General features: G+C 41.0%; 1 protein-coding gene across 3 annotated transcripts in view; it reads left to right on the top strand.

The window, feature by feature from the left end:
• UBR2 (ubiquitin protein ligase E3 component n-recognin 2) overlaps positions 1–11,367 on the top strand; it is a 131,584-nt gene extending 120,217 nt beyond the window's left edge. For all 3 annotated transcript variants that reach the window (XM_089677820.1, XM_089677818.1, XM_089677819.1), the window contains 6 exons: positions 39–147; positions 1,109–1,165; positions 1,346–1,423; positions 2,732–2,902; positions 4,048–4,149; positions 6,014–11,367. In XM_089677820.1, the coding sequence (XP_089533946.1) occupies positions 39–147; positions 1,109–1,165; positions 1,346–1,423; positions 2,732–2,902; positions 4,048–4,149; positions 6,014–6,155 (659 nt within the window). In that variant the 3' untranslated portion in view covers positions 6,156–11,367. The remainder of the gene's footprint in view (positions 1–38; positions 148–1,108; positions 1,166–1,345; positions 1,424–2,731; positions 2,903–4,047; positions 4,150–6,013) is intronic.
• Positions 11,368–15,366: the final 3,999 nt, after the last annotated feature.

Raw genomic sequence — 15,366 nt, 5'->3', positions numbered from 1 at the left:
AAATATAATTCCTTTTCCCCTCTTCCTTTTCATTTTAGTGAGTGGTCTGAGCCAGATTGAACACCTGTGTACTTACCTGTCACTTCCCACCAACCTGATTAGCATCTTTCAGGAGAAACCCCAAGTGACAGAGACCCTTATCAACAGGTAAGTCACTGACATTTTTTTATTGTTGAATCAAGGTCCTCTCTAGTTCTAGTCCCTTGGAGAGAAACAAACAGATAATAACCTGACAGAGAATCTTGAACGTCTGCATTTCAGATGAGAAAGGTGTTTTGTTGCAGTTTTTTCTGAATTTCTCATCACTTCCTGTTCCAACCGGAAAACTCACCCCTATGGGTGAAAAAGACAACAAATAAAAACCTGGTAGATGTACTACCCTTCCTGCTCTGTTCAAAACTAAAAAAAAAGTTTTGCCTGGAGTTGGGCTTTCAGCAGAAGAAGTTTTGTCATCCTTGCACAGGGGGCCTCTTCTTTGCTGTGTTGCTGTGCCTCATCGTATGTGTAGCTTTTTGTTTCTGAGGATACAATTTACGTTCATTTTAGAAGTGCTTCTTTTGGCTTATTTTTTTTTTCTCTACAATACCCACCTTTTTCTTCTGTATTTATCCATGTGTAAATGTTTCATTGAAGTGTATGAAGTTTAAATAGAGTAGGGGAACGATTAGAACCAGTGTTAGATTTCTATTGCTGTTAGTGTCCTCATTCAGTAGATTTACCTTTTCTATCTGTTCTGGGTACCTTTTATCAGACAAATAGTGGTGGGAAATACAACATAACATTGGAGACACCTGTTTTGGGGGCAGTGGTCTAAGAGGGAAATACTACCCCCCTCATTGTCCTGTTAGTTCATTTTCTCAGGACATGAAGTGAACAGAAATCAGGAACACAGGAAAAAAAAATGGTTTTAATCCTTCCCTGTCAAAAACACACACAAGAATGCACCTGCTCTGGAAGACCTATGATTTCCTACGTGTGTGTTTGTGTGTGTGTGCGTGCGTGCGTGTGTTAAAGTAAAAAGATAAATCCTAAAATTTCATACAAGCAAACTTGGTAAACCTGATACATAGCTTCCCTTTCTAACTGAAATTGTCTTTTATGTTGGAAGTTGGTGCAAGCACAAGGAGGTAAGAAGATTTGCAGCTGTTGAAAGGACGGCGATCAGGTAGGCGATATTTCTGCTCTGACAGTCTGATTATACAGATCTGACTATCTGATAGTAAAATATTGCTATTAATGTACAGAGGATTATGTACATGTTTGTGTAAAAGTCTAATTATGTTAGAGTAGTTTGTCGTCATTCCTTTTATTTCCTGTCCATTAACGGTTCAATCCCTCCTGTTAGCTTTCCACGAGAGTCTAATAAATTGATAAACCTCCCTGAGGACTACAGCAGTCTCATCAATCAAGCATCCAATTTCTCGTAAGTAACTGACTTGTTTAACCCCTTCATGAATAAAGGTCATCAAAGCCTAGATGCTGAGACCATCTTTAGCAGCATCACTGTATGAGCATGTATCAGCAAATTTGACAATAAAATAATTATCTTAATCATACAGTACAGAATACAGTACTGGTGCCCATATGACCCCGCCCACTCTGTAAAATAATTTTTATATTGCTTATGGACCTACATGGCTTTTTATTTGGTACTCTGTTTTATTATATCCTATATCACTCCAGCAATCCTGATGGATTGCTGTAGTGATTATTTAACACAAAACCGTTTTAGATCATATTTTCTTATTTAACCATTTACTTCTGTATTGCAGTGCTGTCCAAGCTCTTGCATTGTTTATCCACAGCCCCAGATCTATACAAAGGTACAAACCAAGGTTATGGGACTGGTAAATAATGGACTACAAGTGTGGTTATGTCACTCCACTTGTGCACCACTGAGATCTGCGAGTCCCTCTGTTTTGGTGGTAGATGGGACTTGTAGTCACCCTATTCCCAGATTCCCTATCAATGAATGGTATGGTAGAACCACACACAGCCGGGTTATATTTAAATATCAACAAATGTCTGCAGGGAGAACACCCCTCGATTCAGATAATTGTATGAGACATTGGGGAATGTGGCCATGTTTCAAGTTACACTCAAAGTGTTGGTGAAATATGGTCCCAAAAATGGACTATGCCGTAAAAAAGAAAAACCATTTGAATTAAAATATATTTTACCATGCGTATCCACTAAAACAACATCAGCTGCAAACTGCTCTTCAGAACAACACATTGGAATTCTTCTTGTGCTGGTCTGAGTTAAGATCATTTAGATTAGTTATTTTCACTTGTAGTGTTTTTTGATTTATCCAGGTACCAGGGAATACAAGCGTTTTATTAATAATTAAAATCATTTAATCAGCCTTTCATAAGATAAGTTCTCCAACACATGCAAATATTAAATCGATCAGAAGTGATTGACAGAATTCTTCTAGGGCTGATCGACTTGGTAAAGTCTAAATCAATCAAAAGCTCATTAAATCAAATACTATCAAATCTAATGGCGGGTCCTTGGTTTGTGATTTTTGTTGAGGTAAATGATAGATTGTATGATCATATTGATATGTGTATGGGCACCATTAAACCAAAGCTGCAACCTATTTAATGAAGGCATTGTAGAGCTTCACATTATGTTAAATAATGTACCACTAAACCTTGCGTTCAGGTATTTTGATTGTCTGCTGTGATTACTGAAATCAATATGAACCTCATCTGTGTTTTGGTTCTAGTTGTCCTAAGTCAGGGGGGGATAAGAGCAGAGCCCCCACTTTGTGCCTGGTGTGTGGAGCCATGCTTTGCTCTCAGAGTTACTGCTGTCAGACTGAGTTGGAAGGTGATGACGTGGGGGCCTGCACCGCGCACACGTATACCTGTGGATCTGGAATGGGAATCTTCCTCAGGTCAGTAAGACTTGCTTATTATGCCAATTTTTTGCAGAGTAACGTTTTACAAAACACAATTCAGCTGCATCGAAGAGGAATAGTGTGTGCAGTTTGCACGTCACTGAAAGTGAATTTGTACTTTAACCACTTGAAGTCCGGACACTTTTACCCCCTTCCTGTCCAGGCCAATTTTCAGCTTTCAGTGCTATCACACTTTGAATGACAATTGCACGGTCATGCAACACTGTACCCATATGAATTTTTTATCATTTTTTTTGAGACAGATAAAGTTTTATTTTGGTGGTATTTATTCACCACTGGGATTTTTTATTTTTTTTGCTATATAAATGAAAAAGTCCCAAAATTTTGAAAAAAAGTTTCTTATAAAATTTTGCAAATAAATAATATTTCATCATAAATCTTGGCCAAAATTTATTCAGTTATCTTTTTAGTAAAAAAACCAAAACTTACATTTTTTTATTTTTTTTATATTTATATTTTTTTTTTACATACTGTCACCCTAGCAGTACAGTGTCACCATGGTGACACTGTGCTACTTGTGGGGGGTGATGAAGATTTTTTTTTTTTTTTTACACCCATAAAGGCTGTAAAAGCAATCATTTCTCCTTCTCTCTGGCTGCATTCTTGCAGCCATTGAGAAATACTGTGTGAGCTGTGATTGGTCACAGCTTGTCACATGGTACAAGGCTGTTGTGAATAGCCTTGTACCATGTGACCTCTGTGATCATTCACAGATTTCACGCGTAGTAAGCAATAATGTCAGAAGTGACATCTTGCTTACTACTCTTCATGTGATCACTGATTGGCCAATTAGTGATCACATGATCAGGACCTCGCACAGAGGTCCTGTACGACAATCAGTGTTCCACTATGTCCGAAGGATAACGCGCTCCCAGGGAGCACGCACAGTCCAAAATGGCGGTGCAACCCGCCCCTAGACTGCCACAGTCCGGCCATTTATATACAGCGGCCGGACGGCAAGTGGTTAAGGTACACAAGAAGATGTTGCTGCTCAATTCACACTGTGGATTTTGTTTCGCCATGTTCCAATGCTGTAAAATATGTTGGCATTGCACCTAAATAAAGGTTAAAATGAACATACATTAATGTATTGTTTGATTGTTTTTATGGTCTCTGTACAGAGTTAGAGAATGTCAGGTCCTCTTCTTGGCTGGGAAAACAAAGGGCTGCTTCTATGCTCCTCCGTATCTTGACGACTATGGAGAGACAGATCAAGGACTCCGGTATGTTTAAAATTATTTCACAGTACACCCGTGCAGTTATTCTGCATAAAGTAGGTCACAAAGGTTGTGTAAACTTGAAGCTGAAACTTTGTCTTCATGTGTATTGTAACATCTCCATCTGCATCGTATAATGCTGGCTTTGGGATCATATTTGATTGCTATGTAAAACCCACAGATGTTGACCTCCTGATGCAGTTTATTATTTTTTAGTACCTGGCATCTGTCACTATAATGAGCAGACTGTGGTTACTTCAGTGACACCTACCAGTCACTAGAGGGAGCATGGAAATTTACACCAACAGTCCAGAAGGGTCCACATATGTGGGCAGTGCAAGTTGCTTTGTAGAGAGCACTCAGCAGTCCTTCGTTTCCTTCTCTGATCTGATCAGACAGCCAGGAGCATTTTGGAATTGATTGGGCAGATTTGTCATTTGGGGACCGGGAAAGGAGTCTATAGCATTATGTTAACTTGTACTAGGTTGGAGTTTAAAGCAGAACTTCAGTCTCTCAATCAACATGGACTATTTCTAATCCTTATGCTGCTTTGCATTCCTATATTTACTTCCTGGTTTCAATGCCTAGGCAAATGATGTCATACATCCCAGGAGTCTTCAGGAGGGGAGGGAGGGTTCTCAACTCGGCCAATGCCTGAGCTAAAGACAGATGGATTCCAGGAATTAACTGCAACATGAACCATCTGCTTTTACTCAAGATGACCACTGCCAGAAATGCCAGGAGGTTTTTCAAAAATAATTTCTCAACAAAATATAGCATGGAGACATGGATGGTGGAGGTTGATTTGAATATTAAAAATGAATTATATAGCATTTTAAAGCGGAGTTCCAGTTGAGTAAAAAAAAATAAAAGTCAGCAGGTACAAAAACTGTAGCTGCTGCTTTTAAAAGACAGACACTTACCTGTCCCTCGGTCCAACGGTGTCCTCACCACAGCTGGTTTCACCAGCCGTCCTCTCTCCCCAGCATCTTCCGTATGGGCACCCACTGCACATGCGCTTGTAGCGCTGCACTTTGTGATGAATGGTCCCATAGTCTTTTGGGACCTGTCGCATGTCCCAGAAGACTACAGGGAGGGAGGTGGGGGAGGACAACTTCCGCTTCTAATCGCCAGCAGAATTGGGAGCGGGTAAGCAGGTACCTGTCAAATTTGATGCTCCTCAAAGATGTCAATCCTTAACGGGGAGAAGGGGACAAAGGCTTAAAGCGGAACTTCCTCTTTTGGGTGGAGCTCCATTTTAACAAGGGCTTTCTTTTCCTGTGTAGCCTTTATCAACTAAAGGACACTTTTGGCCTAGTTCAATTTAAATTCCTTAACCATTAAGGCCCCTTTCATACGAAGGGTCTGATCAGGTCCACCTCCATTCAGCCCTCTAAACCAGTGGTTGCCACCCGCCTACCTCCATTCTAAACTGATCTGCTAAAAAAAAAAAAAAAAAAAAATGGATGGGATCCATCTCCCTCTCTCTAGGTGTATCAAATTGCAGGGCAGTCGAGTTAAACTGAAAGTGGAGTTTGTTTACACCTGACCACCCACAGAGCAGAGTGGGCTTTATCTGTATCCACTCTTCATAAACTGAGTGAACATAGACATATCATCTGCCCGCGCTTCTCTGAGCAGGAGATCAGCAAACCAATCCCCTGATCTAAATGGAGCCCTTCCCATGTGAAAAAGACTTAAGGACTTCATGAAAACAAAAAAAAAATCAATTTGACATGGACTAGTAAAATGAAATGATTTGGTGTACCTAGGAAAAAAAAGGGCTATAAAATATCGTATTAATTTTTGGGGAGAGTGGTATAAACGTTAGTCAGTACTTGTATTAACCGAGGTGTCTTGTGTTCTCTAGACGGGGGAATCCCCTTCACCTGTGCAAGGAGCGTTTCAAGAAGATCCAGAAACTCTGGCAGCAGCACAGCATTACAGAAGAGATTGGACATGCGCAGGAAGCCAATCAAACACTAGCAGGCATCGAATGGCAGCATTTATAATGCAGGCTCCTTTTTGTTTTTGACTTTTTTTATTTTTTAGCAGTCTCATTTTCTATAAGAAAATTAATGTGACTGATACGTCATTCTGTATAAACAGTTCAGACCTTTAATTTATATTTCATTGTCAAGTCCAAGGAATAAAGCAGAGTTTTTACTCCTGAGAAACACTACAGAAGTCATCTTATTAAGAATTCTCAGCTTACCCTCATGCAATGTAGGGCCTGAATTGAGTGAGATACAAATGAAGTTGTAGCGCTGGTCTATGTTGCTGGTCTATCTTTAAGGGACATTGCCTATAGTTAATCTGTATTTTTAAAAAAAAAATCCATATATTATCAAGGGAAAAGCAAAAAATGCTTGAGATGTCAGTATGTATGTAAAGGATGTTTCCACTCATCAGTGAAAATTCAGTTTTTGTTGCTAATAAACACACAAGTGTTAGTTTACACTATCTGCTGCTATTGCAACCACATTCTGAATCAAACAGAAAAACTTTGTCAGAATTCCTCCCCTATGTCCCAGAACCTCAAGAATAAACTTCTACCAACAGGATAGGACCATCAGCTTGTTTAAAGAACAAGTCCACCTTTAGTAATCAGGGTACTAGTCCATCTTACCTGGCCCCCCTCGACTTGCCTGAAAACCCGCCACACAGCTATTGCCAAAAGTTTCAGGGCATCACACCTATATAATCTCATTGGACCTTCCCCTCCAACACCTTGGGCCTTCTTATGGCATTGCTCCCGCCTTTCTTGAGGTTATAATAGCCTCTACTCTTCTGTGAAGGTTTGCCACAAGAAGAGTGGAATGTGTCTGTGGAAATTTGTGCCCATTTAGCCAGAAGAGCATCTGAGAGGTCAGGTACTGATGTTAGACAAGAAGGCCTGGCTTGTGGTCGACGTTCCAATTCATCCTGAAGATGTTCAGTAAGGTTGAAATTGGGGCACTGTGCAGGCTATCCAAGATCCTCCAAAACAAACTCCTCAAACCATGTTTTTATTAAGCTGGAAGAGAAGAAAAACACCTTCCCCATACTGTGGCCATAAGGTTGGTGAAAGGTACTTTCTAAAATGTCTTTGTGTACTGTAGCATTTACAGTACCCTTCACCTATCCTGAACTCCATTTTGGAAGTTCTCAACATATTTTGGCTATAAAGTGTACCTTCTCTGGGCCAAAATCACCTTTTAGTACCATGCCTAGAAAATTCTGTGTATGGCCCTATTAATATTTATGGAGGCTCATTTGTTAAAGTATATGTAAAACATCACCTTTTAAAACAACCCATTTAGCTTAAAATAGAAATAAAAGACAACACATTTGTATATGTATATATAAAGGATCACCTTCCCTCTGTTCTCAGCTGCATAGTAGCTGGGGGAGGAGAAACAGCAGGATACTGAACTTCCCTATGAATGGCTGTGCATGGGGAGATGTAAGGACAAGTCTGATCATTGGAGTTAAATGTAGCAAAGAAAGAGACTGATTATCGTGCTGAATGTGGTAAGTAGGGAACAGGGTGGGTGTTTTCTAAGTTAGGGGCTAAAGAGGGTGGACTGTTGTATTTTTACTGAAAGTGTACTCATCCTTTTTAATTATAAAATAGATGCAGTGGCAAGTTTTGTTAGAGGCAGTACTGCTGATTGCAGCCTTACAAGTAAGGAGAAATGGGGACTGAGCTTTCAATATTGGGTAGAATTGTCTTTGAAATCTTCCTATGCTGAAAATTGTGCTTGGCTAACTGATAGCTTTGCTTGTAGTTTAAGCTTCCAGAAGGGAGACTTACTCATTAAATCAGGACTGCTGTTCGTAGAGCTTTCATGTTTGTTCAGGAACTTCTCAATGCTGTAAAAATACACTACCCACTTCCAGGATTTCTCATGATTAAAAATATTTAATTTGCAGTGTTAACTTGCTGGTGAAATCTAGTATCAGGGTGCCCGTGTCCTTTGTCAACATATGATCACTCTTCCCGATTATATAGAGCTCCTCTACTTTGTTTTTCAGCATGGGCTTTCTTTGGTCGCACAGGCCTCCGAAGATAGCGAGAATAGAATTCATCAACTAATCTTTCTAATTTTTGGTAGACTGATATAAAAAAAAATAGTTTAAAGAGAAAACCGCAACTGCTGCATCCCCACAACCTAACTTGACTACTGTAGGGTGGTTTGTTTTGGCAACACACAACAATGGCAACTTGTTCTGTGGAATTGGTTATCAAAACTGGAACCATGTTTAATTTAGCCTCAGTGTGGTTGCAGTCTTCACATTAGTCAGAATGGACTGGCTATACCAGCATGCAGTTTCTTGAGTACAACAGCCACTTCCACATACAAAGGTCAGGTTATAACACTGAGCCCCGGTTCACATAAATGCGGCCATGCGGGCTGTGTTTTGTGCAGGCATGAGAGCCCATTCATTTGAATGGACTCCCATGCCCCTTGACACGCAAGGAATAAGTCCCTGCACTTCTTCCGAAAACGCAGCCTGCACGGGAACCTCGATTTCCAGTACGGTTGCGTTTTCCAGTGCAGGCGGCGTGCTATTAGAAGTAATGGCACCTGCCCACAGGTCCGCATTTCTCTGTGCGGGTGGTGCGGCTGCACAGATTTTCATGTGGATTCGCAGCGGCACCACCCGCACAGGTGTGAACCTAGCCTCAGATCATTGGGGGGTAGAAACTGCTTACCTGTTCTACTGCAGCAATCATGTTGAGGATTTCCTTGCCATCCATGCAGATATCCAATCTTACTTGCTGATGCACAATGGTCAGTGTCTACTTGAGTTGTCATTGTCCTGCAAGCTGAAAATTTAGTCTGACACGTTTCCTTACCAAATTGTGGTCTTGATGTTATTTGGAGAGATCTGTGATTAACTATAAAAAAAAAAAAACTTCTACTCCTCCCTATTTAGGCTGAATCCATTACCTATATGGGTATTTGAAAAAATGTGCATTATATGTTGAAGCTATATAAAATATAGAAATAAATAAGTTGCTTCTTTAGCCTTCAAAGAGGGGGCCTTTTGTCAGCTCTGATTTTATGATGTCCAGTAAAATTACCTACCTATAGCAAATATCATTGTCCATCTTAACTGCTTAAAGGGGGCCGATTACCAACAAATACAAATTTGTAATTGTGGCTAATATTAGGTACCATACATTGTCTACTCTTGGCTTAGGTTTATTTATTTATTTTTTATTAGAGGAGATTCCTACAGACCCCAGAGCTCCCGAACCCAGAACTGAATGGTGCACAGTGCCGTTGGTGCTCACCTTCTGCCCACATAGATCACTAACTGTTTAGTTTACACTAGTGCCAGGTTCAGTTTAACTTTTTTGTTTTTTTTAAATGACAAATTTCTTGCTTTCTGACATATTTTAGCTGAAAGATTAGAGTAAGTAAAATGTTGCTGAAACATACACTGTATGGCCAAAAGTTTGTGAACACTTGACCATCACACCTAAGTGAGCTTTTTGGAAATCTTATTCCAAAGCCATGGACATTAAAATGATGATGCTGCCTCTTCCCTCCCTTCCCCCGCCCCTTGGGATATTAACAGCCTTCAGTCTTCTGGGACAGATTTCCACTAGATTTTGGAGTATACATATGGGAATTTATGCCCATTTAGCCCAAAGAACATTTGTGGGATCTGATACTGAAGTTAGACAAGTAGACCTGGTTCGCAATCACCATTACAAGTCATTCCAAAGGTGTTCAGTAGAGTCGAGGTCAGGGCTCAGTAAAGGCCGCTTGAGATTCTCCTACCGAAACTCATCAGATCTTTATAGATCTGGCTTTGCACACAGGAGCACAGTCAGACTGGAATAGAAATGGGGCTTCCACAAACTTTTACCACAGATTTGGAAGTGCACAATTGTCTAAAACATCTTTGAATGCTGTAACAACATTACCTATTCCGTACCTGAGCTCAGTAATTTGGGGGGGAGGGGTGCTTATAACATTTAGACCATGTAGTGTTGGTGTGATGGTGAGGTGTCATAAATATTCTGGCCATATAATACTTGTATAATGAACTTCCAGTACCCTTGTGACCATGTTCTCATGGTCCATGAGACTGCCATTTTTTTAGAAAGGCAATGGCTGTAGCTTTTATAATCTAGTCCCCACATCCCACCTGTGGTTTGAAATGAGGCTTTAATTAAAACACACATCACTGAACTACCACATTGTCGAACTTTAAACCTTGTGTTCGTATCAGTGTTGACCAGGGTGGCACACAGTACACCAACTCACTTTCTGTAGGCACTTTTGTTTTTGTATTATCTTCACAAATGTCCACCTACTTCCACCCTAAACCCCTAATATTCGGCACATTGGTGATGTAGCTGTGAATGTTTGGGAAGGTGTGTAGTCATTTGCTTGTGTGACTTGTAGATGGAGGTTCTCGTTTACTAAAATTTTGCTTAGCTGGGATCTCTTGCACATGTGGTGGCAGCCACTCTGTGGCTTAAAAGAACCTGTCAATTCATATGAAAAGAGGGAACTCTTTAAGGCAGAAAAGGGAAAATGCCTCAAAGAGTATATTGTAATATACCTTATATGTTACTACTTCCTAATGAATCTGTAATTGTATTCTTTAGTGGTTCCAGGCCCTTTGACAACAGATGCATGTTTTGGTAAGGTGCTAGTAAATCGAATCATACAGGCTTCCTGTATCTCTGAGAATATGTGTAGTAATTTTCTGCAAAGGTTCCTTGCTCTGCCCTCCTGACATCCATTACAAAGGGACTTTAGCAAGAATATGAAGACTTTGAGGTGGCCAGAGTAAACTTTAGGAAATTTTGGTGGGGAGATCTTATAACTAAATTTCCTATGGTATATGGGAAAGCCACTAAGTGATTCAAACCCCCACCCCCAGACACCACCCAGAAGTGAAATATTAGTTCTAGGTGGGTTGACCCTTTAACTTTCCTTATTATGTTGTACGAAATAGGCCTTCCTTTATTTTTTCCATCTATTGTTTTGTTTTTTCTTCAGTCCATGCAATATTCGAGACGCTCCTTTCTTGAAGCATGTATTGATGTTTCATGTAGAAATTTTCATGTAAAAATATGTATGAATGGAATTCAGCCTGAAAGACTTTTAATTCTTTAATATACGTTTAAATCCTTGTAATATTTGAATGTAATATATGTATAAAAAAAACAAAGCTACACAACTTATCCAGAATAAACGCATTGGTTGTCCTTGTTTTGGTTGTCCTCTTCTTGACCTAGCATCTGTTAAGCTTGAGACGCTGTTGACTAGCTCAGCGCTGAGGTAGCCCAGATATGTCAGTGATAAGCTTTGGATTACCTGAATACTGGTGCCATTGGCAGGTAGAAAAGAATAGGAAGGTGATTAGGTTATTAGCACTGGGGCAATCCTGCTAACGCTTGCTCATCAGTTTCACTAATTACAAAGTGGGAACTTTCATTGTCAAGGAATGGCTATAGATCGCTGAGGGCCATGGTCATTGTAAGGCTACCAGCTTCCCTTTGTCTTCATATATGTGCTTAGAGATTGGTCAAATGAAACTCTGTGCCTACTGAAATTTTCAATAATCTCTTATTTATAACTTGTAATTCCACCCTTTAGAGAGCCTCCAGCTGTGTCTGCCTGCTCTATTATGGCACTATATGTCTGCTGAAGTATGCTGTAAGCAAGTATTTGGCATTTTGAAAAGTGAGTAGGGACTGGCCAGAGAGGACTTCGCTGCAGTTGGCCAGCTTGAACATGTATTGCAATATACAGCATGAAAAACAAAAGTCCATGTTTTTTTGGCAAACATTTGCTGGAAATATGTAAGGGTGTATAGCAGTATGCAAAGCGTTCATTCCCTTTTTTTTCTGTTCAGCCTGCAAGCTAAATAAAAAAAAAAAATCTATGTGTGTATGGCCAGCTTAATTCAGGCCATAGATTTCTTCATTCCTTCCACCACGAATTCCCTCCCTCCTGGTGGGGAGCGCAGGGAGCCTTCCATGCTAGCAGAATACAGTGTTGCTGGCAAGTGCATGTGGCACACTTGAGCGATTCGTAGCTTGAAGCTGCAAAAACACTCAAATTTAAAAAAATCAATTGTTCTCTATAGTGTCTGTTTGCATGATCAGGTGTGAACAGGCACCATAGAGAACAACTGATTTGTTATGTTTGAGCGTTTTTCAAGCTACAAATCGCTCAAATGTGAATGCAACCTATTCGTTTAAAAGCCAGACAGCCTGGTTGTACACAAGGTCATTGATAGATCAACTTGTGTAGGACCAGGGTGTTCATACATTGATCAAAATTCGGCCGGTCCCTGTTGATATATGTATGGTAGGTCTGTGCTAATACAAAGGCTTAGTACAGGCTGAGCTTCCTCTTGTTGATATACAATGCAGAAGGCCAGTTTCTAAATCTCTACAACTTTGTTAGGACACACGGTGGGAGTTCAGTAAAGCTGCTGTGCCACTTTTCTGGCTGTAATCCCTCTTGTTAATGTATGATGCCAAATCCATGAAGCATGTTCTGTACTTTTAGTTCTGAGAGTGACTCATGCACCAAATTCAGGTAGTTCTAAAAGGTGCCATTGTTACATTGGGGCGCAATTAAGGCACCAAATTCAAAATAAAATACTGGCAGTTTATATCTTACAAAAGTGGCGCTATTTAAGACCAAATCTCTTTTGGCGTACAGAGAGAGCAACTTGTGCAGACAGATTTTGCAAAAGTGTCTTGTGTGCATTCTAAAAGTGGCCCAGTATATGCCGAATTCAGGCACAAGTTGTAGACAAGTACCTCAATGTGGCGCATGTTGCACCGCTTTTAGAATGCATGAGAGACACTTGCAAAAATCTGTCTGCGCCATTCTTTATGCCTTACAGCTAATAATGAGATCTGCCAGCAAAGCACAGACCGGGTTCATTATGGCAAACACAGCTCCTCAGCCCCGTCATAAAGAAGATCTAGGTAGAAGTTTTCAGTACTGGAGTTTTCAGAAAAGAACATCTAAAATGTGGTAAGCAGACATTTTAATTTAATTTTTCTATGTGAATGGGAACATGTTACAAATAAAAATAGATGTTACCCAAGTTTGGCTGCAAAAGTGGAAATGCGCTTTAAGGCTCCTTTTATTGCCTGTCCTGCCACTCCCCACCTCCATGCTTGCTGAAGAATCGCCATCTTGAGTGTTGGACATCTGATCACCCGCTGAGTGATGTGGTTTGTTCCGCTATCTCTACATCACAGCTGTGTTCTGTAATGATGTAGAGATTGGTGGATTGATCCATAGAGTGCGGAGGGGATCCTGGCATCTGACTGTCAGATATAAAAATTCTTCAGTAAGGTAGGCCATACATTTTCTTTCCCTCAATACTGTGTTGATGTGGGAATCCCTCCAGTATCGTTATTGTGTTCTAACTCCCTCCTCACTGGCCTGCCTCGCCGCTGGCTATCCCCGCTTCAGTCCATCCTGAATACGGCTGCCAGACTCATTCACCTTTCCAACCGCTCTGTCTCCGCCACCCCCCTCTGCCAATCCCTCCACTGGCTTCCGATTGCGCAACGGATCAAATTCAAAATCCTAACACTGACGTACAAAGCTGTCCACCATACTGCCCCGAACTACATCACTGACCTAATATCCAAGTACCACCCAACACGCACACTCCGCTCCTCACAAGACCTCCTTCTCTCTAGTTCCCTGGTCTCCTCCCATGCCCGCCTCCAGGACTTCTCCAGGGTGTCACCCATCCTCTGGAACTCCCTGCCCCAACCCATCAGATTATCACCTACTCTCTCCTTTAGGCGCACCCTGAAAACCCATCTCTTCAGGGAAGCCTACCCCACCCTCTGCTAACTTGCCGACCTCCTCCACTCTTCCTACCACTCCATCCCCCACAGCTATCTCCTCCTGTGCCACCATCCCCTCCCTCCTAGATTGTAAGCTCGAAAGAGCAGGGCCCTCGATCCCTTCATGTTTTGCATTGTATTGGTATTGTTCTGTCACATGTTCTGTCCCCCTTTGTAATGTACAGCGCTGAGCGAACTATTGGCGCTTTATAAATACTGTATAATAATAATAATAACAGTGGGTAGTGTGGGGGGATCCTTTCCCAGTGGCAATGATCACTGTTGGTGGCTACAGCCACCAGCAGTGATTGGGTGGAAAACAAACACGAAAGGCTGGTTGTCCTGAAGTTGACTGATGGATCGACTTCAGTACAACCAGCCTGCCCATAGATGGTTCCTCTGCTGTTGGCTTATGCTTTAGCTCTTCAAAGAGTGAATGTTAGCAGCACAGGCAGTGGGACAAATACGTATTCCCTTTTTTCTTTTGTTCTTTTTTTTTCAGGCTGGGCACATTTTGCATTTTTTGTTTGTTTTAGCATCAGAGTTAATATTATAAATTTACAGGACTGCCCCTATTTCGGCCTTCACTTGCCTTGTTTTTTATACTGCCTGACCTACACAGACTGTCTTCCAGCTTCTGAGCGAATAACCGTGTCAAATAACAGAGCCCTGTACTTGGGAGAAAAGTGAAAAGTTTGTGGAGCTTTGTTGTTAGTTGACAAAGTCAGAAGATCTTGCTGAAGAGAACTTATAATAAATTAAATGAAGAAAGGTGGACACATACAAATCTTTCATGCATTAGGTTGGCCATAGACAGTTTGGGTTGTTTTGATCCTCTGGTCATGACATTGTATTCTGACGTGGGACCAGGCGCTGTCAGAATACACTGATAAGCCGATGCAGCTGCTGATCATTAAAAATTATCTGACTCAACAGATGTCAATCAAAAAATCTAATTTTGTTGAACATGGAGGGCCACATATTGATTAAAGTTCAGCCAGTCCCTGAAGATGTCAGTCTGTGTATGGCCAGCCTATGATTGCAGAATGTAAATAAAGCGGAACTCCAGACAAGCAGGTAAATACACGGATGTAATACATATATAGGAACTGTGTTTCCTGACAAAGGAACTAGTATGTCCGTCCATTCAGTCCTGAGATTTACACAGCTTTGCCATACAGCACAGCAATGTCTGGTGAGGCAGGACACCTGAATTTTCTCTGCTGCAGTTCAGTAACACTTGCAGGTTGTGTCCCTCCCCGAACCTGTGATTTGATAGTGAAAAGCGAAGCTGCAGATTGATGAGCTCATCTCTCTGGGGTCTGGTTCACACCAAAACCGTTTGCTTATGATACATTTTTGCAATGATTTTTGCATTTTAC

This window comes from Staurois parvus, unplaced genomic scaffold (genome assembly GCF_062004578.1).
Source record: "Staurois parvus isolate SC_StPar_1 unplaced genomic scaffold, SC_StPar_1.0 ptg000192l, whole genome shotgun sequence".
In the NCBI taxonomy this organism is placed as follows: domain Eukaryota; kingdom Metazoa; phylum Chordata; class Amphibia; order Anura; family Ranidae; genus Staurois; species Staurois parvus.
Note: the sequence above shows the minus strand (reverse complement) of the source record. Positions and strands in the feature narration are given on the sequence as shown.